The following is a 27,817-nucleotide window of genomic DNA, read 5'->3' as shown; positions in this document are numbered from 1 at the left end:
TCGCGGTCGCTTTTAGATAGATTTTTACCCAGAATGGAAATGGAAAAAACCGTGAGTGAAACGGTGACTGGGACTGACTAGTATATATTTGAGGGAAAGTTAGTTTAACATCTGCTCAAGAGCCCCCTGGTGGTTGAAGAGAAATCCACAAACCAGAAAATACAATATATGAAAAAATACACTGAATGCTCTCTGGTATGAGGAGGCGGGCCAGATCCGGCATTGCCAGACCAAATGACGCAGGCCGTAGTTTGGGGACCCCTGGTCTAGAGAGTTTTTCATTTTGTTATTGTGATAAATAGTAGGGTTTACAGTAAATGGAGACTGTTATTTGTCATGTAAACAAATAATTATCTAGTTTGCATTGCTGCTTGATCCTTCAGCATCAGCAGCAAGATTCTTTTAACTCTGTTCCTGTAGTGGTGTCCTGAACTCAACACAGTAAAGTCACTGTGCTAACTAAGGTTGCTAACTAGGGTGCTGAGAGCCCAGTAGGCCTGGTCCTTGTCAAGATGCTGCTACTGTCTTTGAAATCAAATTTCTGCTATTTTTGCACGTTCAGGAGGAGAAGGGCAACACATCACAGGTGAGTCCCTTTCACGGTTTCAACTGAAGTTAGCTAACTTTAACCAACTGACAAAGAAATGTGTAGTTTCTGAGCCATGCTGTTTATGTACATGCACTGCAGCTAGATATTTTTACTATATGGAACATTTAATCTTCACAGATGCAACACTTCCATTAATGTTTCTGTAGGAACGGCTGCATAGATTATATTTCTGGTCTACTTCAGACTACATGTGCTTAAAGTTATTGTTAATGGCAGAAGCAACTTTTTCCAAGTTTGGTGCAATAATTAATTTGAATTACTTTGAGTGTGAAATGTTCATGCATGCAAGTTAAATCTCTGAAGAACATGTTAGCTTTTGTTTCAATATTTTGGTAATACTTAGAAGTATAAAGCTTGGCATCAGAGATATTATTTAATATTTTCCTTTGACCTCTTGACTCTCACACCCAAAATACTTGCACTAAAGTCACTGGGTCCATGACAGTTGAAGGATTTGAAGATAAGAGAATTTAAATATTAATATTTTACAGCTTTTCTCAGTTTGGGTGCATCTCTCAGAACAGAATTGAAATTCTTAAAACTACCTGTTCAATCTTCAAATTACTGTGTCACTTCTGCACATCAAAACAATTAGTTTTGCAAGTTTTGCTTTTGTACATCATGTAGCTGGTTATGTACACTTCTATGCTTTTATAATTGTAATTTGCTTTTATCGTCTTGATCAAAATATGTTAACCCTCCTGTTGTCCTCGGGTCAAAATGACCCGCCACTGTGTTAAACCCCCCCCCCCCCCAAAAAATCCCCTAAATGTAATTTTTTTAACTTGAGATTTTAAGACTTTTCCTAGATTGGCCCAGACAATAGAAAAAGTTCAGTGTTGCTTTTATTCTCATTTCCATGTAAGCTGTACAAAAAAAGGTACAAAGATGGTCTTCAGGTCAAAATGACCCGTGAGGCAAATGGAGTTGAAATCAAGGTCACAGAGTTATTTACAAACCATAAAATGTTACAAAGTTTTAGTTGTGTCTCAGATCAATCAGTAGCAGAAGTGAGCAGAGAGTGGAAGGCCAATTTTCCGAGCCACAATGCCAGTCAAACTCTTTCACACCTACTCAAGACTGATGCGATTTGATGACCGTGAATCAAGACCAGCAAGACGTATGACAGACAAACTTGCAGCCATAAGAGAGGTATGGGACAAGTGGGTGGAGCGGTTGCCCTACCTCTACAATCCAGAGCCTGATGTAACAGTGGATGAGCAACTGGTTCCATTTAGAGGTAATCTGTTTTCATATTTGTAATAAAAGTGATTTTCACTATTGATTTCTTTGACTGTTTTCTGTGACACTGATACTAATCACTGATGCTAATGTCTTTTGTCCAAAGGTTGTTGTCCTTTCCGGCAGTATATGCCCAGCAAGCCAGCAAAATATGGGATCAAGTCATGGGTGGCTTCTGAATCAAGCTATGCTTGGAAAATGCAAGTCTATACTGGGAAGTCAACCAGTGGATGCCCAGAGAAGAACCAGGGGTTGCGAGTTGTGCTTGATGTGACAGAGGGACTGAGGGGTCACAATGTGACATGTGACAATTTCTTCAACTCTTATGAACTCGGACAGCAGCTCCTGAAGAGGAAGATCACCATGGTTGGTACAGTTCAAAAGAACAAGCCTGAGCTCCCACCTGCACTGCTTGGGTCAAAGGAGAGAGAGGTCTTCTCCTCAAAGTTTGCCTTCACACCCACCACCACTCTAGTTTCCTACCTCCCAAAGAAAAACAAGAATGTAGTTCTTCTGAGCACACTGCACAAAGACGGCGACATTAGTGACCGTGAGGACAGGAAGCCAATCATCATCCTGGAATAAAACCGAAACAAAGGAGGTGTGGACAACCTAGATAAGGTGATTGGAGCATATAGCTGCAGAAGAATGACTGCCCGCTGGCCCCTGGTCATCTTCCACAACATCATTGATGTGTCCTCCTACAATGCCTTTGTGATTTGGATAGAGATCAACCCAACCTGGATGTCTCATAAGCACAACAAGAAGAGGGTGTTCCTGGAGCAGCTAGGAAAGGCACTTGTAACTCCACTCATTGAAAGAAGGAAGCATGTCCCCCACACAGAAGCCTCAGCAGCAGTTGTGAAAGCTATTCAGAGTGCAGCAGCTCCTGATCAACCTGAGGATCCATCTACCACAGCCACTTCCTCAGCTAAGCCAAGTAAGAGGAAGAGATGTCAGTTCTGCCCTCAGACTGTAAAACACATACTGTGTGCTGCAGGTGTAAGAAATATATCTGCAAAGGCTGTGCACTTGCATACTGCCCTACATGTGCCAATTAGTTGAATGGGTTATGTTATTTTTCATATTTTTGTATTGTACATCCTCTTGTTCACTGGAGAAAAGTAAAAGAAAATTAGTCACTGTGATGAATAAAAATGCATTCGAAACTCATTTTGCACATTTTTTTTCTTAAGCTATAGAAATTCAAGTGGAGAGGGAAAAGTCAAGTATTCACACATTTTGTGGTGAGTGACAATATACAAGATAGAATTTGGTGTTTAAAATTCAATTAAGCTGCTTATATTGGGGGTTTATTGAAGACGGGTCATTTTGACCCGGAGGATAAAGGGTGTATACAGAAAATGAGGACAACAGGACAACAACGTGTCTGTGTTGAATTCTCAACTTCCAAAATAGCATCAGTTCATTGTGTAAGTCTTAACATGCATAAGTCTTAAAGTTGTCATAATGTGAATCATATATTAATTAATTTATATTCTATTATTTTCTAAATCTGTCCTGAATTGGTAAATTGCTCCCAAGTGAGTCCTGAGTTTCTCTAACAGGTCAGTGTATGAACCATTAGCTCAACCAACGATCAACCAGTTTTCTGAAACAGATTGGAGGTGCATCTTGTGAACCATCAGTTGGCAACATTATGCTCTATATAGTCAGAACACAACACAATGTTACATGTCTGAGAACTGATGAACAAGTATCTGGGCAGAGTGAACAGCCAGAGAGAAGAAGAGGAGTGAGGCTGAGGAGGAAATAGTTGGGAGGAAAGCAGAAGAAGAGTCAGAAGAGGCTGAGGACATCTGCCAGTTTCCATCAGTCCAACATCAGGACATGGCTGAGACCCACAACATGATGCTGATGGAGGTCCTCCCACCCTACTGTTCATTCCTTAACCCCACTGAGGAAAAAAGATTCCTCAGTGGAGTTAAGGAACAAAGTGACTATGGAAATTAAAATGTAATGTAATTTCTACAGCACTGTACAGTTTTCCTTGAGGAGATTGTCCTGTGGCTCCTTTTCTACTTTTTTTGTTCTCTGCATTTCTGTCTTTTTCTTTCTGAATCACCATGGCATGGTCCATGAATAAATTATAGCAAAAGCGTAAATCAGTGTTTCTCAATCCTGGTCTTCAGCGTCACCCTGTCCTGCAGGTTTAGGTATTTCCCTTCTGCCACACACCTGAATTGTATCTCTGGATGATTAACAAGCTTCTGCAGTACTTGATTGTCATCCAATCATTTGAATCAGCTGTTCTGGAGTAGAGGCACATCTAAAACATGCAGAGCAGGGGGGCGTTGAGGACCAGGGTTGAGAAACACTGGCGTAAATGATCCTTTTGTAGTCTCTTCTCATGACTAATCGATTTGACTGTCTTATCTGTACATAGAGAGACTATAACTTATTATTTTGAGTCACTGATATGTTAACAGACAGGATTTTAAGAGCTGAACTAAGGATTTTGAAAGCAAACAAATGCTATTTTTCCTGTTTCTACAAATTGTTTTGAGAAATGCGCTTACTGTTTTGTAAATGCCAACAATGACTCGAGAAATGCACCAAAAGTGACTGAGAAAAACTAACCTAGCATAAATTGTCTCAGCTGTATCAATTTGTTTGCCTGTATGAAAAGTGTTCACATTTACAGCTTTGTTTCTGCTAGCTTGCAGGAAATGTAACTTACATAAATGGTTGAAGACAACCTATTGGCCTTCATGAGACTCAGATAAATGGTGAGTATCTATTTCATAAATTGCCTAAAACAGTTATATTTGTTTTTAGTTTGTGTATTTTGTCTGGTTGCAGACCAGAGGATCACACCTGTTGACAACAAACAAAGGTTTAACTACTGAATTTTCAGTCAGAAATGATCACACCACCTGGTTGAAGTACCTGTGTCCATATGCAAGTCAACAAAGGTGAAACAAACATTTAAGCGAATAAGATGTTCATGTAGTGCATCTTTCTAACTTTTTCTTTTTGTTTTCCAGCAGAGAGGAAACACCCGATTGACAACATGCGAGTCTCAATTTCAACCTGTGACTGGGAAGACTACAACCATCCTGAGCAACGTCTGATCTCAGCGACTTGTGACTCTCAACCCAGAACAAGAATCCTTTTATCACCATTTTGTCTTCTACAATATGTTATCTCTTATGTGGACACATACTGTTTGTTTTGTTTTTGTTTTCCAGATCTCAGTAATACCGTGAGGAAACTGGACATAAAATAGAATCAGTTCTTTTTTTAACTTGACTTTTTAAATAGAAATTGTTTCTTTAAGTGGATTACTCGTAATCTGTATTTTTGTTTAATTAGAAATTATTTTCTTTATAACTTTCTGTATAGAAATGCTTGACAAGTTACACTTCCTTGGTTGTTGTACTATAATTTGTATGGTAAAATTCTGGTAGGAACAGAGACCAGTAATTTACCATAAGTTTTTTTTGGGGGGGAGGGTTTACAATAAAATGTCAATATATCATACAGTCTGGATGTGTTTTTCACTCATGTAGATATTATGCCTCAGTCAGCATGACCGTATTTACTACGGCAAAACCACATTTTATTTTTTTTAAAATATTTTAGGAAGTACGGTATTTTACCGTATTTTAAAAATACGGTAGAATCCTGCATTTACAACATACGGTAAAAAACTGGCAGCTGTGGTTGCCAGAATTTTACCGTATATTAAAAATACGGTAAAATCCTGCATTTACAACATACGGTGAAAAACTGGCAGCTGTGGTTGCCAGAATTTTACCGTATTTCAAAAATACGGTGAAATCCTGCATTTAGCAAATACGGTAAAAAACTGGCAGCTGTGGTTGCCAGAATTTTACCGTATTTTAGAAATACGGTAAAAAACTGGCAGCTTTGGTTGCCAGAATTTTACCGTATTTTAGAAATACGGTAAAAAAATGGCAGTTTTGGTTGCCAGACTTTTACCGTATAAAGACGGTAAACTTCTGGCAACTCAGCTGCCAGTTTTTTACCGTAAAATGAGGCCGTTTTTTTTTACAGTGTGATGTTATTGGCAGCCTTTGAGGATAACATAAAAATGTCTTGTATCACAGTCCAGGTAAATAAAACTCTTGTTTAAAAAAAAAAAGAATTAAGATGTGCGTCCATTGTCTGTGCCAATATTTTTTTTTTTACATTTCCTACAATTTCAGCCCTGGTCTCAATGGGCAAGGAGAAGAAAATAATTTGCTGTTTAGCTTCAGTTAAACCAGACTATACCGTAAATATTCAGTTTTGTAATCTCTTCTGTCACAACAATCTTCAAAATTTTAGTTGATTTTTAAATTCTCAAAAAAAAAAAAAGAGGTAACGTGGCAAAGGTGCGTCACCGTGTGGTTTAGCAACACCGTGGCTGTGTAATGAGAGCATCATTGAAATCTTTCTGCATAGCCTCTACAAGCACAGAGTTCACAGGAGAGCTACCTCAAGGACTTCACACTCCCACAGCAGGAACTGTTCACACTTTCACTCTGCTCCCAGAAGCACCAAAGTGAGAAATGGAGAATTTCTAGAGTTAAGAATTTGACTAGACCTGAAATACTTCCATATATGATTTATTTGAAGGACAAATGTATGCACAAAGTTATATGAGGCAAATGGATTTTCTTTCTATGCCATTTTTTTATTGTTGGCATTCACTGCAGAAATAAAAACATATTTTCTTCACTCATTTATTGTGACGTTGCTTCAACAGGCCAGGTTAAGGGTTTGGTGCTTAGGGTGTGATGGTACATATTTAGCCATGTTAGCCCCAGGTGGTCTGGGATTGGCTGGGTCTGATAACATTGGGGGCTTGACAATCAGGTGTGCTGTGGTGGTGCAGGGGTTAAGCACAACCCACATGTGGAGGCCTTAGTTCTTGACGCGGCCGTCACAGGTTCAATTCCCAGCCTGGCGACCTTTGCCGCATGTCTTCCCCTTCTTTCATTATCCACTTTCCTGTCAATTCACTATCAAATAAAGGCCACTAGAGCCAATAAAATCTTGAAAAAAAAAACTTGACGGTCTAAGCTTCAATCTAGCAAATAAAAAAAATCCTTAAATATGACTTAAGGTTGAGAGAATGCTTGCCTTGAGGATGCAGGCAGGTTGAGAGGCAGAAAACAATGTATTGTATTTTGACAAGATCTGAACTTCGGCGTGATTAAGAGGAAAAATGACAAATGCATCCATGCACAGGTACAAAATTCATCAATTAGGATCTGAATTTCAAAGCTTATTTTCCAGATGTGCAAGATTTATGCTTTATAATGATCGAATTGGCTATATTGTTGCCAATTTAATGTTTTTATTTGGCCCAAAAATATGTTGGACTCAAAATCAGTATCTAGAAGTGAGCATGAAAGAATAAATGAGTGGATACATCAAGGACATGATTGAATTAAACATTCACAAAAGCATCTTTTTTAAAATTTCTTAAGCAGAATCAGCCTTTTTGTGGTAAGCCAAAAGGACAATGTTAAAATTGAATGTGTTGACTTTGAACAATACAGCGTGCTGTTACAGATGAGATATGATATCGCAAAAAGCAACAAAGAGTCATTGTGAAAACTATGTAGCAGAAAATACTCTTATCGCTAGGTCAAATGAAAAACAGATAAAACAAATCCCATTTTTGTGGCGGGTTAGAAAAGTATTAGTAGATGTATATCTAAAAGATTTCTGAATTTTGATATATAACCTCAAAATATGTTAGAAATTTCATGTTATTTCACTGCTATAGACAATAAGTATGCTATTCTAGGATCTCAGAGCTATGTTGGAACACATATACAAATATTACAAATACGTGTTTTTACTTAAAAAGGTTAATTTTAAAGAAAATGTTTTTTTTTTTTAAATGTTTTTAAACCTCCTAAAATATACTTGGAGAGAAAATAAAACAGTGGAGAGCTGACATGCAAAAACTGTTTGTTGAAACCGCTGAATCTTTTTGACTTGATCTCTAGTCTGAAACAAATATGCATTTATTTTTTACAAGATCCAAAGGGAGATTAAAACTTTTCCAAGGCCGTTTAGTAGATGGAAGAAAACAATCCGATAAGATGAAGCATTTTATGCATGCCTTTCATAAAAAAAAACAACAAAAAAACAAGAAAGCGAATGTGTATTGTTAATATTTTGAAAAATGCAGCTGATTTTTTTTCCCCAACTCGGCGGCAGTGCTGACCTTCAGGCAGTGCTCTTGCTGCGGCAGGTTATAATACGCTGCAGGCCAGTATTCAGGAGAGTTCAGCTTGAAGTCCGTCTCTGACACCGAACGCAGCAGCGCCTGGAGCTCTGTCAGGTACTCCTGATTCCACACACACACACACACACACCGACACGTAAACACGCAGGCAACAGTACACACAGCACAGAAATGTTATGACTCCAAAAATAGATAAATATGTTATGTGATGTTTGGTATTCTCTGGACAGGTAACACTTCACAAGCAGCTAACATTTTCATTTGAAACCCATCTGGGGCCTCATTCAGTCCACATTTAATCACACATGGAGCTACCAAAATGCATGTTTTAATTGCTTACATTAGAAGTTTAGGAATAATCAGTGGTGGTGGTCGCATGATTGGCCCTTTGGGCAAGCCCCTCCTTCTGCAATCTTTCCCGGCCAATCAGAATACAGGAAATTATCTCAAACAAAACTTGTCTTCCTTTTTCAGAAGCAGGCCAGGACCACGCTCAACACATGAGGGCATCCACTCTCCACCGAAAACACAGGAATAAAGTCAATAGGAAACTTGTTGATATTACAAATGAGAATTGTGTTTTTTTTTTTCATTTTAGTTGCGCTTGTGTGCCCCTCATTTCTATTGTCGCCCTGGGTAACTGCCCAAATGGCCCATTTCAAAAACTACCACTGATCATAAGAGGAAGGAATTTTTAGCGGAACTGAATGTGAAGCCCTAGATTGAGATGTCGTCATTTTTCTGTTTTATATAGTTTATCAGACCTTTAACGTATTCAAATTACTACAACTAAAATGGAAATCTACTTTTTTCTATTCTTTTTTTTCCTTCCCAGAAAGACGCACAAAGCTTGTTGCTACAGTGGAGAGAAACTGGCATGTAAACACTCGCCTGTGTTCGTTTCACCTCATTGTTATGTTCCCATTGCAGGCCAAGCAGTCGCCCTCCAATTTAAGGAGACTTTTTAATCAGGCCCAGATGAAACACTCCTAATGGCGTTATTAGCGGCCGCCTCGCACCAAGTTGATTGCTGCCGACTGCGAACGTGTGAGACTGAGCAGACTGATCAGTCCCAATCGTCAAACATACTTTTCAGGAACGAGACTGATTTTTTTTTTCTTTCCATATTTGTGTTTATTTCTGTCTGTTTTTCAAATGATACGGTCAGACTGGGGAATTTGACTAGGAAGAATTTGATTTCTGAGGTTTTTTGCAACACAGAATACATCTGCATTTCAAACAAACAAACAAACTTGAATGTCCTCAAATCGAAAAAGAAATGAAAAAAGTGAAACTCATTTATTCACTTCCACACACTACTGGCTTACTGCTAATAAACAATAAACCACGCAAGAAATCGTTTCTCAGAAAATTTTTAGATTTTTATCAAAGTAGTGAGACTGAAATATTTGTACAAGATGAAAGCAATAAAAAGTATGTCTTTACTGTACAGTATAATGTATAGTTGTTACAATACTTGACTTAGCACCTTCTGTGGAATAAATTTGTACTGTCTATACTTTTCCCTTTTGTTTTCTGAAGATAATGAGTTCATTTCCCGATGGATTTCTCAAGATAACAAGTTAATCTAAATTTTCTTTGAGATTAACTCATTCGCTAAAGAAAACCTCCCTGAAAGTGGCTCGTTATCTCAAGGAAACCATGAGAAAATGGAAAATTCACTTATCTCTAGAAAGTAGGAAATTAACTCATCAAGAAAACCACTAGAAAAATAAGTTGCCTTGAGAAAACCGTCGGGTAATAAACTAATTTTCTAGAGAAAATGGGAAATTAATCCTGTCTGACGCAAAACAAGAGACGTTTGGTCTGATTAAATTTTAGCCCGTGAGAAATAAAGGTGTATGTGTCTTTTTATTCAATGTATGTCAAATTTGTAGTTCCGCCTGTAAATTCAGTGGGATTTAGCTGACCACCGTAGTCTGTGCAGTTAAATCAGAGTTTTACAGAAAAATGGTTCTTATTACAACGGGTTCTGTTTCTGTACTAGAACATTATTGTTACTCAAGGTATTTACAACACTGGCTATAAAAATGTATGCAGGAAATAATCATGAAGCATTCTTTATCATTCAGATAAATGTAATCTAGGTTTTATTGAGAGAGGTGAAGTGAATGACGATAATTCACATCCTCAGATTCACTGTTTGCTAGAACATGTTTCTGCTGAAAGGTTCTGTCACATTTGGTTTCAATATGGTTCAAAATTCACTTTTAACTCCTAAATTATCATCAAAACACATTATAAAATTTACTTAAATCGGCATCTAATGCGACTCTGAAACGAAAACAATTAAGGATGAAGACGAATAATGCTTAACTTTAACTTTTTAAAAGTTTTTTTATCATTAGTATTGTTGTCTTATTCAGTTTTTGGTCTAAATAAATCAAAGTTTTTGCTAATTTCACCCTTCATGAAGTTTTAAAATGATTGAAATCATTGTGACAGTTGCACAAACGTCTAGTACTTGTAGGTGCACCTTAATAAACTAGAATATCATCCAAATATTTACTACAGCCAATGAAAACCCCCAAATGATGGAAAGTTGGAACATGGTTTCTTGTAGTATTTTTCTCTTACAGCATTTGGACACTGTGTGCTTGTTTGTGATGATGAAAGAACAGAGCAGGTGGTGATGGTGAGAATAAATTATAATATTTCATTCTTCAGGATATATCTTTATGCAAGCAAACTCAATTTTACTCAGTATATCTCAACCTGCCAGCACTTAAAAACTGTTTGTGGTAGAATTTTGATGACAAAAGTGGGCTGTAAGCACCCACTTATACTGCTACTTGTTAACCGTTAGCTAAAAAGCACATTTAAGTTAGCATTTGCTTCTCAGCTTGCTATAAATCCTAATATTTTGTCGTTTTTTCCATTGAGTCTGGTTTAGAATCAGAAACACTTATTTTCGACATAGTTCTTAGTATCTTAACAACTAAAATGAAGCACACTGATCTTCCTTTAAAGTTACTGTCCAAGAGTCCTCGAGCAGTCCATTTAGGTAAGAAAATATATGCAGTTATGCTTCTCACAGGGTTCCTACACATTAGTCAGATTTCATACTTTTACTTTTTTTTTGTCCTCAGTGTGAACTAATTTGTTGTCTTTTTGTAGAGTGTAAATATGCAAGTTCAGTTTGTACTAATGGTAGGTATTTCTAAAGTGCTCAGATTTGAAAAATGGAAGCTGGGGAAAAAAAAGATGGCTGGATGGATGGATGCATGAACAGATGAAACACTCAGTTTGGGAATACAAATATATTTCCAAACTCTGTTATCTTTCCCATACTTGTCCAGACTTGGAAAATAGTTTTCCCACACGCAGTGTAGGAACCCTGAACTCAGAGAATACATGGAATCTTCCCATTCAGTTGGGTTTTAGTCCAAGTACAAAACCCCCCACACCCAGTGGGGCGAAGGGCATGTGGAGGATGGATGGGTGTTTGTGTCTCACGAAAAAGCATACATCTTCAGTGGCTGGAAGATCAACGGACTGGCGGTGACGTGATTAGTGGAGGGAAAGGCAGGCATGCGTGACACAAAGCCAGACACAGCAACCACTGAGAGTGAGACATGCGAGTGTTCCTCTGAGACGCACGCAAGACACGTAAATAAGGATGACAGCAAAGAAACACAAGAAAAGCGAACTGGAAGTTCATTATTTGAAAGGAGAACTAATGCTCTGATACTAGTTTAGTATCAATTTTAGGATAATATTTTTCTGAAGACTTTCATTGGATGTAATTTTTATTACAAGCAGTATTTCATATGCCCTCTTATTAGTATAGTATAGATTACTAGACTTTTTCCCATTTTTCTGTTAAAGCTGTTAAAGCCTTATTCCCTTTGGTTCAAGACTGTCCAGCTTTCCAAAGAACTGAGATAATGAAACTGTATTTGTTTTACTTTATGCAACACTTTTTAAGCTTTAATCTTCTTTGTTTGTTTCTTAGAAAGTTGTTTGCGTAAGACAAGCTTCAAATCCTATTTATGGCTCACCAATATTCTTGAGGATTGTCTATCTGGGTCAGGACACAGAAAATGTCTTATTTATTGTGTGTCATTACATACCCTGCAAAAGTAAAACTTTGTTGCAAAGAGAGTAAGGAGACTGCATGATTCATAGGCTAAATAAATGGCAGAATTTTGGAACAACTGTTCATTTCATGTAAGCCATTCATTGTCTACAGACATCTAGGGATTGGAAAACTGCTGAAAACTACAAACCAAGTTGAATACCAATAAGCCACTCTTGTATTAGCATTTGTTCTGCTCACTGATTTGTTTTGCTAGCATAGTAACACAAGCTAGCAATGTGTTGGGCTGTAGCTTCCTTTTAACCACAGTAAAAATAACTAAAAATGATTATACAGTCAGCAGACATCTGGTTTAGATTGGAAAACTGCTGAAAATTACAAACCAACCAATAAGCCATCAAAAATTAGCAATTGTTAAGTGACTGGACTTGCTAGCATACCAACACAATCTAGCAATATGTCGGGCTGTAGCTTTCTTTTTACCACAGTATAGAGATTAGAAATAATGTTGTAGTCTGCAGGCTTCTAGTTTGGTGACTTCAAAAGTTGGAAAACTGCTGTAAATTACAAACCAAGTTGAATATCAATAAGCCATCAGGAATTAGCAATTGTTCTGCTCATTGACTAGACTTGCTAGCATAGCAACAAAAACTATCAATATGTCGGGCTTTAGCTTTCTTTTTGCCTTAGTAAAGAAACTAGCAATAAGTTTACATATAAATTAGATAACTGACAGAGTAAGACTCAACTTACCCTAATCAAATTAACCCTTTATAATTTCTTAAAGACTGTTTCTTTTAATCCACAGGGCTTCCATGTTGAATTTCAATTTAGGGTTGTCAATTTTTTTGTTGTTAAAAGTGAGTTTGGGAGGCATGACGACATTTAAACTTCTGAGTTAATCCTTACCAAATTAGTATTTTAAATGGTTTAAGATTGAACTGTCTAGTAAATACATGACAGTCATTCTCCACTGGAATTCAACAGAACATGTTCAGTCATGGTTTACTAGGTTTTCAAGCTTTTTTTTTTTTTAAAACTCCAGATTTATGCTTGCAATGAAAATACACTGGTTATTAAAAGGTTGCATCCTTAAAGAGTTAGTTTTCTGGGCTTATTTCACCAGTAAGTTTTGTTAGTATTGCAAATGTACAAGTAGTGCCTATTGAGACTCACACATCGTCTTTTGAAGGGTATGAACTTGCCCTCCACCTCAACCCAGCGGGTGTTGAGCTGGAGTTGGTGAGGCTCCACTAGATTGGCGGCTCCAGCCTGTGAGAGTTGATTGGCTAAGCCCTGCACCTCCTTAAGCTCCTCCTTCTTCTTGTCGAACTCTGAGCCAATTTCCTATTGGACAGAATCAACCGAAAGGTCACTGGCCATTGGCTGGGACCCGGTTGGGTTAAGCACAAAGAGGCATGTGGATGTGCTCAAAAAAAAAAAAAAAAAGACCAAAACACACATTTACGCACAAACACTGACTCACAAAGCGACATTACAGAATTGGAAAATAAAACCTTCGTAGAAAAAGGAGGTACATTTATTTAGCCACTAGCACAAACTCACAACACATTAAGTAAAAGGAGAAAATATCATGTTTGCCAGCATCAAACATAAATAGAAATGTAATATAGATCCAGAAAAATGAATAATTATCGATTAAAAACAAAAACACTGCCTTAAGTCTTTATTTGCACAAAGAAAGTACAATCGCTGGCCAGTACAGATCGGGGATAAGTGCTGAATGAGCGGCTCAACAGAAGCAAGAGGCTGTATGGACAGGTCTGAAGAACAGATAGATGGCCAGACACACAGACAGACATTGGGGAAATCTCAGTTGTGGAAATGACAGGTGAGTCTACGGCAAGCGGGTAACACTTCTGCTTAGTGAAATGTCATAGTGATCGTCTGAAAGGGAAAGACACATATACAGAGTCAGATGAAGGAAGGCGCTGGAAAACAGGTTAAGTCCAAGCTTTGTCTCTCACATAGACCCTGGGTTTGATTTAAAAACATTTTAAGCTGATTTAACAGCAAAGCAACTTAAAGACATTGTTGTGAACGGCATGGGCCTGATTTATGAGAAAAATCAATCAGTTGTGAGAAAAATAATGGCATGCAGTATATAAACTTTCCTAAATCAAAAGTGGATCGAAACTATTTGAATCAGCCAAATTAGATTCTCATGCTATGGTAACTTTCTGTACAGAATCTGAAATAAGAATTTATCAAAGTAACTAACTGGTTTGACTTAAAAGAAACCAGAAAAAATGATCTCATTAGAAGAATTTTAAAGAGTATTTAATTCTGAGTTAATTTTTTCTCATGGCTGTCGCTGTACAAAGACTTCATCACAAAGTTGAAAAAGAGTAGAATGGAGAGAAACAGGAAAAGAAAACAGTTCTATACTTTTGATAGATTAGCAAGAAAATGTTAAAGAAATGTGGGACAGGACATAGGAAGAAGAGTTAGAAAAAGAACCAAAGTCAAGGTGAAGCTTTATGATAAAAGAAAAATGTTGAAAAGAACAAAAATCTACAAAGGGTGCAAGTGTGTGTATGGTTCTGAACATGCTTTCACCTTGACCCGCTCTCCCTCAGGTGGGTCAGGAAGTTGGTCCACGCTGCGCTGGATGTCGTCCAGCCAGGCCATGAGGTCATGGGATTTCCTTCTGTATTGGTACCACTGGGGAGCGATGGCCAGAGCCTTTCTATTCCTCAGGATACGCAGGTCCTAAACACACACACAGGAAAACACCAGCCTTTTCATTAGGAACAGTTTTATACAACTCTGGCCTCAGAAATGTGTCTTTACAATGAAAAACTACAAGTCAACCACCTGAAAGACATTTAATTGAAATGCCTCTCAGAGGTTTGCAACAACAGAGTTTTTTCCCGAAGCCTTTTCTGAAAGAGTCATTTATCAGTGGCACCAACCTCAAGGGTCCCTTCTACTTTTATTAGAGCTGTCACACTAACCATCAATAAACTTGAGGAAATGCCTTCAGTTTAAGGCAAACTTTAATTGTCATTGATACGGGGCTACAGCAACAGATCAGACTCAAAGACCAAGAGTTAATGGGGGCCTTTGGTCCAAGTCAACCGCTTTGGTAAACACTAGCAATTCTTGACGGTTGATTTTATTTACAGGCAGCCATCTGCTCCTGCAAGCAATCCTCATAGCTTAGCATTTTCTCTTAAGTTGTAGCCTTCAAAATGGGGAATTCTTTTATATACAGCCTAGGTTCTAGAATATACCTAGTTGGTATATTCTAGAACATTTCAGGCACTTGTCTTGAAATCTTATGGAACTATTACTATTATTTTCTCAAATCTTATTAGGTAGTTTCCTGGATTTAAGAGGTTACTTTCCAGAAATTGCTGGGGCTAGAAAAGGTCTGAAGATTGGAATTTGTTAATTGGAGAAAAGTTCTGGATTGCAACCACTGAGTTCTGGGAATGCATCTGTTATGTTCCAGACAAGTATCCTCTAGTTATGAGAATGTAATCTCCATGAAAGTATCTTTGCAGTTCAGGAAAGTATGTTGTAAGTTCTGAAATTGGATCTCAAGTTCTAGAAAAGCAAATTCTCGGTTTGAGGGAAAAATCCTGCTAAGATTTAAAAAAAATGACTTTATTAATTTAAAAAAGTACCTGCTAAGTTACGAAGAGTAATTGAGTTCTGGTACGGTAGCCTCTAAGTTCTGGGAAGGAACCGGAAAGTATTACTGGACAGTTAAAGGTTCTGGTAAATAACAGCTAATCCAAAATTCCAGTAATTATACCCTGTAAGTACTGGGACTGAACCTTTTAAGTTCTATCTCAAACTCTAAATTCCAGTAAATTCACTTCTAAGTTCAGAGAAAGATCCGGCAAGTTCTATGAAAGTTCCATGCAAGATACTTCATAATTTTGACAAGTACTTGGTCAATTCTGAAAATCAATCTCTAATTGCAGGCAAGGTACAGGTGGTATCACATGTTTTAAGGTGTATCTTACCTTTACAGTGTTGTATTTGTTGTTGAGCTGGCTGTGTTTCTGTCTTATGTGCTCTCGCTTGTCTCGATCTGGGGCTCTCTTTTGCAGGTTCTCCCCTTTCAACAGCAACTCTTGCACGGCGCCCTCTTCACAATTCTACACACAAACACATGTTGCCTTTAACGTGAACATACAACACATTGGCAGCGGTTGAAAGTGGCAGAAAGGAACCTTGTCCTCTTGGAAGTCCTCCTCCTTTAGGTTCTCTCCCTGTTTGGCTTCCTCCTCCAGCAGTTCAAGCCAGACCCGTACTTCGCTGTGGTACTGTTCAAGCTCCCTGGCTGACGCTGCCGTCTGTAGACACAGATGTAGCGAGTTTGAAGTAAATTCAATTGATATGAACATTGCTGGGAATCTTTAAGGGCAGTGGTGCTTTTTAAAGGACAGCGCAATAGTCCGTACCAAACCAGAGGTGATCCTTTGAGAGATGATGTCGAACCTCTGGTTGAGCTGCTCCATTCTGGGTCCTACTTGGGCCTGGCAGTTCTCTCCTCTGGTGGACATGAGCTCCTGTGCCAGTTCTCTAACTTCCTCCATCTTCCCTTTGGTCAGCTCCAGCTCACCACGCAACACCTGCAGGAGGCAAACAGCCGGTCACCCTTTCACACAAGACATTAGCTGGTCACGGAAATGACTTCCACTTTAGTACATGCTGTCATTGCCTGAACAAGCTCTACAACGGCATCAACCCAATTTCATAGTTAATGTTCAGGAAACACTTAGACTTTCTTCGCTTTCTTCACAGCTATCAAACCTCTGGTCTTAAAGTTCTTGATGATTCAATAAAAGGCTGATTTGGATCTAGTTTTGTTAGCAGCAAATATCCCTTGCTAGGTGGCAAAAACGCCATCTAGTGATACAAAGAAGCAATGACAGAATGGATTGCCTTGGAGGTAACCATGGTCACCAATCCCCTTCAATTCAATCATCTTCCCAACTTTCCCCTGAGTTAATATTAAGATCATTAAAATGATCCTCCCAGGTCATTTTCTAGTAGAAAGTGCAAATGAGTGTTTTTTGTGGTTACTGCAATTTTCAGTAATCTTTACTACTTATGTAATTAGCTGCATTTTAGCTGATCACTTTTCATAACCCACACTCAATACAAATGTCCCAAATTCGAAGATAAGGTGGTAGGATTTATAAAAGACTTCTTTCAGTCCCAAAAGTTTTCCAAGACTACGTATGACATAAAGAAGGAGGTGTAGGATGGGTGGGGGCGGGATTTAAAGATTACAACCTTCAGCACAGCATCATTGGGACCCTGATTGTCTATTTCGTCCATCTTTCTCTCTGCTCCGTCAATCCATTCATTCACTTCCTTAATCTCTCCGTCTAACTTTTGCATCTGCTGCTGGTAATCCTGAAGAGATGAAAACCAGAAAGAAATATGGAAACTTTTGACTTGCCCGTCAGTCCTGCAACAATAATGATAATAACATTGTGGATTATGTGTTTTATTTCTGACCAGCAGCAAGTTGAGCCATTCCTCTGCTCTGGATGTGACAGCAATCCAGTTGCAGTGCAACAGGCTGACTTTGTCGTCCACTAAGCCTCCGTTGCCCTTCAGCACCGCCTTCAGGGCCTCTGCAAGGTCCACCACCGCCTGCAGCTGGGGCTGATGTCTCTCGATGTCACTGTGGACGGACTGAGAGGACAAGATGAAGGAAAGAGTCAGCGTCCATTTTTATTTCCGTAACGCTGCTCCGCGTCTGGCGTACCTGCGCCCAGGCGACCTCAGCCTCCAGGTCACCGGGCATGCCCTCCACGGCGGAGCGCCTGGTAAGCTCGGCATCGGTAGCGGCGAGCCACTCCGTCAGCCCGTTCAGCTCCTTACGCAACTTCCTGGACAACTTCAGACTCTTCTCCAGCTCCAGTTTGCTCTCAGTCACCTGAAAAGTCAGAAAAAAAGGGACAATATTGACAAGAGTGAAGTTGCGACGTCGCTCAGGTGCAACGTTATTCTTCAGAGTTCCTGGATTGTGTGTCTCTTTGAAATGGCGTGTGCAGACCTGCGATCCAAGCTGGTTGTAGAGCAGTTTCAGGGTGGTCACTCTGTCGTCCAGCTCTTTGGGTTGCTCCGTCTGTTGCCTCTGGACGATCTGTCTCCCTGTTTTAATCACTGTCTCCACCTCCCCCTTCACTTCGCTCAGGGTCTTGTACAGTTTCTGTTCCAGCAAAACAAAATGAGCTGAAGACAGCCTCTCGGTCAGCTCGCCGATCCGTCCAGGTCACTACCCACCATGCACTGGTCCAGCTGCGACTGCACCACGTCCTGCTCCACACTGCGGATGTCCAGCAACCCCACCTGGCTTTTGACCCCGGCCAGCACGCGCTCGCACTCGGCCAGGCGGGAGTCAAAGTTGGCCGGCTTCTGGAAGAGGCGGAACTTGGTCCAGACGTCGCCGAGCATTTTCTAGGAAAACACACAGGGACAGCATGTGTATGAAACCAAACTCACCTTTTAAACCAATGCAACTGCAGCTTTGATTTTTTTTTTTACATTATATGACTCCGAATATGATTTGCGACATGTTTGTAATTTTACAAAACAACAAGCTGGAATGAAATTACGGGATGACGAACGCATGGACTTATGAGACTGTAGTTCATGAAGTGTTTTCAAAAAAACGATGAGGAAGAAAATATTTGATTTAACTTCAGATTTTGCTGGCTTTGGATTGTTTTATCTCATTTTATGTTTCTGTTTAAGAATTTTTATCAGTCTTATTTACAAAATATTCATTAATATATAGATCTAGACGCCTTGCCTCAGTTATACTGATTATGTCACATAACATTTACCAGTTTACAGTTTAATTTTCCTCTGCTCTGCTCACATAAACCGTGTTTTAATGTGGCTAAAGTTCCACCTAACTGCTGTCATTAACATATTTTTCAGAGTTTGAAATGTTCATTAAAAGTATGTCCATTCAGATTGTATTTTCATTTCTGTTCACTCTTAAGGCATGACGAGTTAGGCGCTTCTCTGTTCTAAAATCGTGATTCTAAACAGCCTAGCTAACAAAATATTCACTAAACAGTTCACTGCATAGAGAGATAACCATTTTATAATTACAATAATAATAACTATCATAATATATTTGATTTATAATACGTTTTACATCTTGAGAATAAAGGTAAATAAATAACAGGTCTCCGTCAGATCTACTTCAGCGTAGCAGCCGAAACCACAAATTCACACAACAGTCACCACACGCTCACCTTTTAGGGTAAATATTATATTTTTCTTTTGCATAAATGAACTAGATTTTACCCTGAATGTTTCAAACGTTAAATCTTTCATTCTCCTCCAAAAAGATTGAGGTTTAATGACAGGACTCAGCTCAAGTTGAGGTTGGACCAAAACCAAGCATCATTAAATTCCAAAGTTAAATTTCCCTGGAAAGTGAACCAGCCTCCAGCAGCATTTCTTTCAGGCTTGCCTTGCGTTTAGCTTTAGCTTCATCTAATTTCCTACCAACTCTGTCCAGCTTCTCTGTCCCTGCAGAAGAAAAACATTCCCACACCAAGATGCTGCCAAACTAAAACCTCTCAGGTCTTCACAGAAAAGCTGCAATTACACTAAGACTAAACTGGACTACTTACATCTGAATAAAGTCAATTGTAGTGGAATTTAGTGGGAAATGCAAATGAACCCACATTTTATTTGCTAAAAAAAAGTTTAAATCATGAAACTGTATCATTCTTCTTCATAATTATCCTCTTATTGGGATCTATCATAGAAAATCCCAATAAAATCTGGTGAAGCTGTTGATGTAAGATGAAAAAATTAATAAAAATTCAAGGACAGATAGAATAAAATTGATGCCAAAATCATTTTGCAAATACTTTAGAGAAAAATTTATTTCACATAAATGTAATTATTTGTTTGTGTTTACCTGAGTTAGGTCTATCTGTCCCACAATCCGGTGCGAAGGATCCTTATCCTGGTTCTTCTTCCTCATGTCTGCCAGAGCCACTTCATGGCCATTCAACTCTGTCTGGATTTTCTGTCACACACATAAACTCATCCATAGTAACAAGGTAAAAACCAGTCAAAGTCTGTTCTAATGCATGTGAAGGCACTTGATTTAAATAGCTTGTTGGACTACTTTCCCTGGCTGACCACCAGAGGGCAGAATACACTCAGGGATACGGAACGGTGAAACCCTTACAGTTTAACCCATGAATAAACATTTGCTTTCTTCACATTCAACCTCCTTCTTTACAAGATACAAGTTGCTCAGAAACCAGACTCCCGTTTACTAAATGAATTCAGTCGTTTCTCCTCTTCCTCGCTGAGTGTTTGTGTGAGTGACTGAAATGTCATCCTGGCACGCGCTCTCCCGCTCTGTCACTTCGCCACGGCTGCTGCAGGTCATTACTCCATGATCTATTGTCTGATTAGTTGAGACGGTGTGTGTGTGTGTGTGTGTGTGTGGGGGGGGGGTGTGTGAGAGGGGAGGAAGAGAGGGGCAAGAAGCAGATGTTGGGAGAAGACACAATGAGGCAGGGGCAGTGTATCCTCATCAGCTGCAGCTTTAATTAGGACCTTGGAGTGGGAACGGAGAATTTCCCAGCTTCTCCCCGGGTCCTCTGGGAAAACTCACATTTGAAGGGTGCCAAGCAACGACTGAGCCTGGCTCTTTTAATATTTCTGGAAAACCTTAAAACATTAGGAGCTAGAAAAACAAAAGAATTAAATAAAAAAATAAAAACAAAAATGTATTGACCGCCCTTTTCTCCTTTCATTTCACCTTGTAGCATTACAAAACACAGAAGCTGACCTTGAACGTTGATACTGATGCACAGACATGACCGCTTTAATATTCTGATCAGGACTGTGGGAAAATGCCTTCATGTTACTTTAGATTAACTTAAATCATATGTCAGTCCCACATACTGAGCAGTCCAAATGTAAGAATTAGAACATTTAAAACAGTAATAAACTGATAATGCATGCAAATACATAGCAAGCTATGGTTGAAAGTAAATCAATAGAATGTCACCTTGTCCCACTTTACTGGGAATTTTTTAGTGAAGGTCTCACACCATGAATTAGGAATCCACTGGTTCTGGAGAGTGATACTTAAATTCCCTTACCTCTGGAAAATATTTCTAAAAAGTAGAATCTATATTTTTTTAAGGTTATCTAATGTAGATGCAGAAAAAAGAAGTTCTACTTGTACATGCCGAGTCAGTGAAGGGCTTCCTCAACATGTAATTGATTGTTGCAAAATAAAAGCGCTCACACTTTCAGAATATATGTTAAAAGCATATGAGATTCATATATATATATATATATATATATATTAGATTGAAATATGTTAAAATTTAATTTAGATTTAAAAAACCAACATCGTTGGCTCCGGCCTGCCGATTTTAGAGTTTAGTAGAGGGAGAGAAAAGTTGAAAGAAAAGTACCAAAAGAAGATTGAGTTGAATGCATTTTTAGTTCAAGCCTAATTTTAACATATATTGCGGCTGACTTACAGTAACATAGCTAATTTATATAGTTTGGTCGTCATTTTGAAAATAACTGGAAAAGACTTTGGTTCCCTCATTTCGGGGTTCCCCCATGTCGTAACCCCACAATTTACGACAAGTTATTTGGACACAGGCGTGAGTACGTGGCGGTGATGGGAAACAGGAAGAAGTGGGGGTACAACATGGCTACCTGTGCCTCCTGCGGTATCTGCTGGGCGTCGATATGGTCGGCCTGGTAGGCGGTGAGGTGGCGGTCCGTGTTCGCCAGAGACTCCTGGATTTGTCGGAGAGTCTTGTCGTTCTCCTGGGCCCACTGCAGACTCTGCTCCAGCTCCTTCCGCCTAAGCGCCGCCTGGGGAGAGAGAGAGCTCACATCACACACCGTCAACACACACCAGCGATTTGACGCAGAAGACGACCAGCAGAAAAACACAATCAAACAGTATTTTTGAAATTGTAAAAGCAAATAAGTCCTGAAAAGAGTATTACATCCAAGTCAAATTTTACAAATAATGCCACAACTTATGAAAAACTGGTAGAATACATTTTTTTGATCACCGTTTCATGACCTAAAAATCCAGCCAGAAGAAAGTTGGTGTCATACGTTTTGCCAGAATTGGGTTGTAAACTACTTACATTTACTTGAGTAGCGTTTTGGAAAACAAATGTGCTTTTAAGTGTATTTTTCCTCCAGTGTACTTTTTACTTGAGTAATTTTATTATAAGGCATTGCTATTCTTACTTGAGTAAGGTTTCTGGATACTCTACCCACTGTGAGTAACTTCACTGAATGAAAGACAAACATGTTTTAACCAAAGAAAATGTTAAAAATCACCAGACACACAAGCACACCTGCAGTTTCTGTTAAAGTTTCATATTGATTGAAATTGTTAATTTTGCCTTATTTTGTTATTTTTGCAATTATGTTAATTTCGGTCTTAAAAATACCAAAATTTCAACATAACTTGAAATATTTTGGTCCATCTGATTATGTAATTTTAAATGCTTGGTGTTTTGTTACTCAGTACTTGAGTTGCCTTTTTACTAAATACTTTTCCACTCTTAAATAATTTCTTGGATTGTTACTTTTTACTTTTACTTCTGTAAAAATATGGTGAAGTAGTACTTCTCTTAATTGAGTACAATTTTTGGGAACTCTACCCACCTTTGCTTTTTGCAGTACGTGAATAAAAAGCTATTGCTACCAACTACAAAGTTAATTTCAGAAACAAAGAAAGCCAAAAGGAAATCCATCCATCCATCCATCCATCCATCTTCTTCCGCTTATCCGAGGTCGGGTCGCGGGGGTAGCAGCTTCAGAAGGGAGGCCCAGACTTCCCTCTCCCCAGCCACTTCTTCTAGCTCCTCCGGGGGAATCCCGAGGCGTTCCCAGGCCAGCCGAGAGACATAGTCTCCAGCGTGTCCTGGGTCTTCCCCGGGGCCTCCTCCCGGTGGGACGTGCCCGGAACACCTCACCAGGGAGGCGTCCAGGAGGCATCCTGACCAGATGCCCGAGCCACCTCAACTGGCTCCTCTCGATGTGAAGGAGCAGCGGCTCTACTCTGAGTCCCTCCCGGATGACTGAGCTTCTCACCCTATCTCTAAGGGAGAGCCCAGCCACCCTACGGAGAAAACCCATTTCGGCCGCTTGTATCCGCGATCTCGTTCTTTCGGTCATGACCCAAAGCTCATGACCATAGATGAGGGTGGGAACGTAGATCGACCGGTAAATCGAGAGCTTCGCTTTTTGGCTCAGCTCTCTCTTCACCACGACGGACCGGTACAGCGCCCGCTTGACAGCAGACGCTGCGCCAATCCGCCTGTCGATCTCCCGCTCCCTTCTTCCCCCATTCGTGAACAAGATCCCGAGATACTTAAACTCCTCCACTTGGGGCAGGACACCCCCCCTGACCCGGAGAAGGCACTCTACCCTTTTCCGGCTCAAGACCATGGCCTCGGATTTGGAGGCACTGATCCCCATCCCGGCCGCTTCACACTCGGCTGCGAACCGCTCCAGCGAGAGCTGCAGATCACGATCTGATGAAGCCAAAAGGACCACATCGTCTGCGAAAAGCAGAGATGAGATCCTAAGGCCACCAAATCGGATCCCCTCAACACCTTGGCTGCGCCTAGAAATTCTGTCCATGAAAGTGATGAACAGAATCGGTGACAAAGGGCAGCCCTGGCGGAGTCCAACTCTCACTGGAAACGAGCCCGACTTACTGCCGGCAATGCGGACCAGACTCTGACACCGGTCATACAGGGACCTGACAGCCCGTATCAAAGGGCCCGGTACCCCATACTCCCGGAGAACCCCCCACAGGGCTCCCCGAGGGACACGGTCGAACGCCTTCTCCAAGTCCACAAAACACATGTAGACTGGTTGGGCGAACTCCCATGCACCCTCCAGGACCCTGCCGAGGGTGTAGAGCTGGTCCAGCGTTCCACGACCAGGACGAAAACCACACTGCTCTTCCTGAATCCGAGGTTCGACTATCCGACGGACCCTCCTCTCCAGGACCCCTGAATAGACCTTGCCAGGGAGGCTTAAGAGTGTGACCCCTCTATAATTGGAGCACACCCTCCGGTCCCCCTTTTTGAACAGGGGGACCACCACCCCAGTCTGCCAATCCAGGGGAACTGCCCCCGATGTCCATGCGACATTGCAGAGTCGCGTCAACCAACACAACCCTACAACATCCAGAGCCTTAAGGAACTCCGGGCGGATCTCATCCACCCCCGGGGCCCTGCCACCGAGGAGCTTTTTAACCACCTCGGCGACCTCGCCCTCAGAGATTGGAGAGCCCAACCCAGAGTCCCCAGGCTCCGCTTCCTCAGTGGAAGGCATGTTGGTGGGATTGAGGAGGTCTTCGAAGTACTCTGCCCACCGGCCCACAACGTCCCGAGTAGAGGTCAGCAGCACACCATCCCCACTATAAACAGTGTTGGTGCTGCACCGCTTCCCCCCCCTGAGACGCCGGATGGCGGACCAGAATCGCCTCGAAGCCGTACGGAAGTCTTTCTCCATGGCCTCTCCAAACTCCTCCCACGCCCGAGTTTTTGCCTCAGCAACCGCCCGAGCCGCATGCCGCTTCGCCCGCCGGTACCCATCAGCTGCTTCCGGAGTCCCACAGGCCAAAAAGGCCCGATAGGACTCCTTCTTCAGCCTGACGGCATCCCTCACCGAAGGTGTCCACCAGCGGGTTCGAGGGTTGCCGCCGCGACAGGCACCGACAACCTTGCGGCCACAGCTCTGATCGGCTGCCTCGACAATGGAGGCACGGAACACGGTCCACTCAGACTCCATGTCCCCCACCTCCCCCGGGACGTGTTCGAAGTTTTGCCGGAGATGGGAGTTAAAGCTCCGTCTCACAGGGGATTCCGCCAGACGTTCCCAGCAGACCCTCACAACACGTTTGGGCCTGCCAGGTCTGACCGGCTTTCGCCCCCACCACCGGAGCCAACTCACCACCAGGTAGTGGTCAGTGGACAGCTCCGCACCTCTCTTCACCCGAGTGTCCAAGACATACGGCCGCAGATCCGATGAAACGATGACAAAGTCGATCATCGAACTGCGGCCTAGGGTGTCCTGGTGCCAAGTGCACATATGGACACCCTTATGCTTGAACATGGTGTTCGTTATGGACAATCCATGGCGAGCACAGAAGTCCAGCAACAGAACACCGCTCGAGTTCAGGTCGGGCGGGCCGTTCCTCTCAACCACGCCCCTCCAGGTCTCACTGTCATTGCCCACGTGAGCGTTGAAGTCCCCCAGCAGAACAAGGGAGTCCCCAGGAGGAGCACTCTCCAGTACCCCCTCTAAGGACTCCAAAAAGGGTGGGTAATCTGAACTGTCGTTCGGCCCGTAAGCACAAACGACAGTCAGAACCCGTCCCCCCACCCGTAGGCGGGTGGGGGGACGGGTTTTGGACTTATTTCCAAAAGGAAATAAGTCATAAAATCAATTCATTTTTCTTTCATGGGTTTCTAAAATCCAACATTTAGCTCAAGTACTTTTTTTTTGCTGGAAGCAAGAAAATAAGATAAAACACCGTAATACATTGTGAAGACGTTATCGCTACAATCAGATTTGCTCACACTCAGAAAGAATAAAGTGCAGATATATAAACGTTTAATCCGTTACCACGTTTAATCCGTTACCAGAAAGACTTTAGCCTTTCTTCAGACACAACGCCTCACTGTTATTTAGCTCAACCATTGAAAACACACACAACCCTCCTCCAAACCATCTGAATTGTACCCTCTTGAAGTCCGGACTCCGAGGTATCTCCCTCATGTTGTCTCCTGGTGCGAAACCTCGAGCCCGATGGTCTTCAGATGGCGACTGGTGTCATCGTCCAGGACCTACCAGTCATTCCTTTGCCTGGTCTCCCCGGTCACCGACCGTCTATGAGATTAGCTTGTACACGCACCAATTACCTCATAGGAAATCTCAGAGTCGGAGTGTGTGTGCTTGGTTTCAGGTGAGCATGCTAATCTTACACAGAGGGATAATAGATCCAAGTATAGCCTCGAGCCCCTTGTGCTTTGCACGGTGTTTTCCTAATATAAGATTTGAATGTATCCCAGAAGATACGTCACCATAAAAGGGTTTGAGGGAGACAGCGGGTCGTTATTTTCTCCAGGAAGTGCGGTTGGTAAAATAGGACCAGCATGCTTCTCCCATTGCAAAGAATTGGGAGAAGACAACGGGGTGAATTTAGCAGCCACAAAAGAAATGGGTGATTTTAGGAAACCCAGACGGGCTTTGAGGGATTTTGAACGACTGAACGACTTTTCAGGAATGCATTAAAAATGTGTTTGATTCAATGATGGTAAAAATTAAAGCAGAAATAAAGGGTTAGAAAGGACGCTAAGGGAGGACAGATCCTTTATAATGCCGTAAAACATAACCACACGGATATAGGTACGAAATAAAAGCAAATTGTGTAGACGTATAATCCCTCTAAGGGAGACACAGCAGGGTTTATCAGTTTTCAAGGAGAACTTTAATCTGGTTCTATTGTTAGAGGAGAATCAACACGGTGGCAGTGTGCCCATTTGGGTAGCACGCTCATGTGTCTCCTACTGCTGGCCCTAAGAGAGAGCAATGTTGCTGCACTCAGTGACGGCAACTTCTGGAAGACTTTTCTATTGTTTGCAGAAATCCTCGTTTTCTTTTGGCCGTGAGGGAAGATTAGCATCACTGAAGGAAACAAAAGGCGGTTTTAGGGCCATGTGGTGTTTGAAATGTACAATTCCCATGATTATAGATGAGTTTAATATGATTATGAATAGTTGATTTAAATCATTCCCTTAAACATAATTGGGTAACTATGACAAACAACATTTTAACTGTATAAAATTCTCCGTCTAGCAATCAAATCTGCAATTTTTCATGTTTTTCAGGAATGCGATACACCAACAGGGGACGAGAAAGCCAAACAGATGCCAGAACACAAGTTTTTACATGTTTGTTGATTTTACTAGTAAAATAAACCAGTACAAAGACGGAAAGAAGGAAGTATTTAGAAGCCTGAGAATGTGTCAGGATGTAGACATTGGTGCTATAACCAACTGCTGTTGGTTATGGATTATTAATACAGAGAAAGCACCGGCAGAGAGATGGATTCTATCTTACCCTCGCCATGAGTTCGTCCCATCGGGTGTTGAATGCGTCCAGTTTCTGCTGAATCAGTTCGTCCAGAACCCCTCCGTCCATCAGAGTCTGGGCCAGTTCTCGGATCTGGTTCCTGTTGTCCTCTGGGTGTTGCAGAAGAACCTCAAGGCTCTGTAGGTTTGAAGTCCAAAAGTTTTTCTTTACTGCTATAGACTCAAAGATATTCTTTTCAACAGCAGCATATAAAGACATTCTGAAGGTAGGTCTTTGCTTGTAGCATTTGTAGATCCTTTGCATTGGAACGGAAATGTTTTGAAGGTTGTTTCCAGTTCAGACAAACAGATAGGTTGAACATTTGCCGCTGTCGGACCACCGGCTTTGACGTGACACTAATATTTAGTTTTGTTCCTGAAAGGTTGCAGTTGTACCGGCAGCTTTTTTTCTTTAAAGCCTTCTTTAGGATCACCCACAAGAGAATGGCTTATGTGAAGGCATGTTATGTGAATATGGTGTTTTCTTCTGTGTT

At 40.9% G+C, this 27,817-nt stretch overlaps 1 protein-coding gene across 1 annotated transcript in view; it reads right to left on the bottom strand.

Moving 5' to 3' along the window:
* The window catches only part of LOC116716291 (dystrophin-like), a 235,817-nt gene that overhangs the window by 48,885 nt on the left and 159,115 nt on the right, over positions 1-27,817 (bottom strand). The window contains exons 33-46 of the mRNA XM_032557211.1: positions 27,313-27,462; positions 21,862-22,023; positions 20,084-20,194; positions 18,424-18,597; positions 18,194-18,349; positions 17,903-18,073; positions 17,650-17,829; positions 17,422-17,544; positions 16,584-16,754; positions 16,353-16,475; positions 16,143-16,277; positions 14,725-14,877; positions 13,321-13,491; positions 8,047-8,186 (exon numbers count right to left, since the gene is read on the bottom strand). Coding sequence (XP_032413102.1) covers positions 8,047-8,186; positions 13,321-13,491; positions 14,725-14,877; positions 16,143-16,277; positions 16,353-16,475; positions 16,584-16,754; positions 17,422-17,544; positions 17,650-17,829; positions 17,903-18,073; positions 18,194-18,349; positions 18,424-18,597; positions 20,084-20,194; positions 21,862-22,023; positions 27,313-27,462 — 2,120 coding nt within the window. The remainder of the gene's footprint in view (positions 1-8,046; positions 8,187-13,320; positions 13,492-14,724; positions 14,878-16,142; positions 16,278-16,352; positions 16,476-16,583; positions 16,755-17,421; positions 17,545-17,649; positions 17,830-17,902; positions 18,074-18,193; positions 18,350-18,423; positions 18,598-20,083; positions 20,195-21,861; positions 22,024-27,312; positions 27,463-27,817) is intronic.

Source organism: Xiphophorus hellerii, chromosome 24, assembly GCF_003331165.1.
Source record: "Xiphophorus hellerii strain 12219 chromosome 24, Xiphophorus_hellerii-4.1, whole genome shotgun sequence".
NCBI lineage: Eukaryota > Metazoa > Chordata > Actinopteri > Cyprinodontiformes > Poeciliidae > Xiphophorus > Xiphophorus hellerii.
The sequence above is the reverse complement of the archived record's forward strand: the minus strand, read 5'-3'. Positions and strand labels throughout refer to the sequence as shown.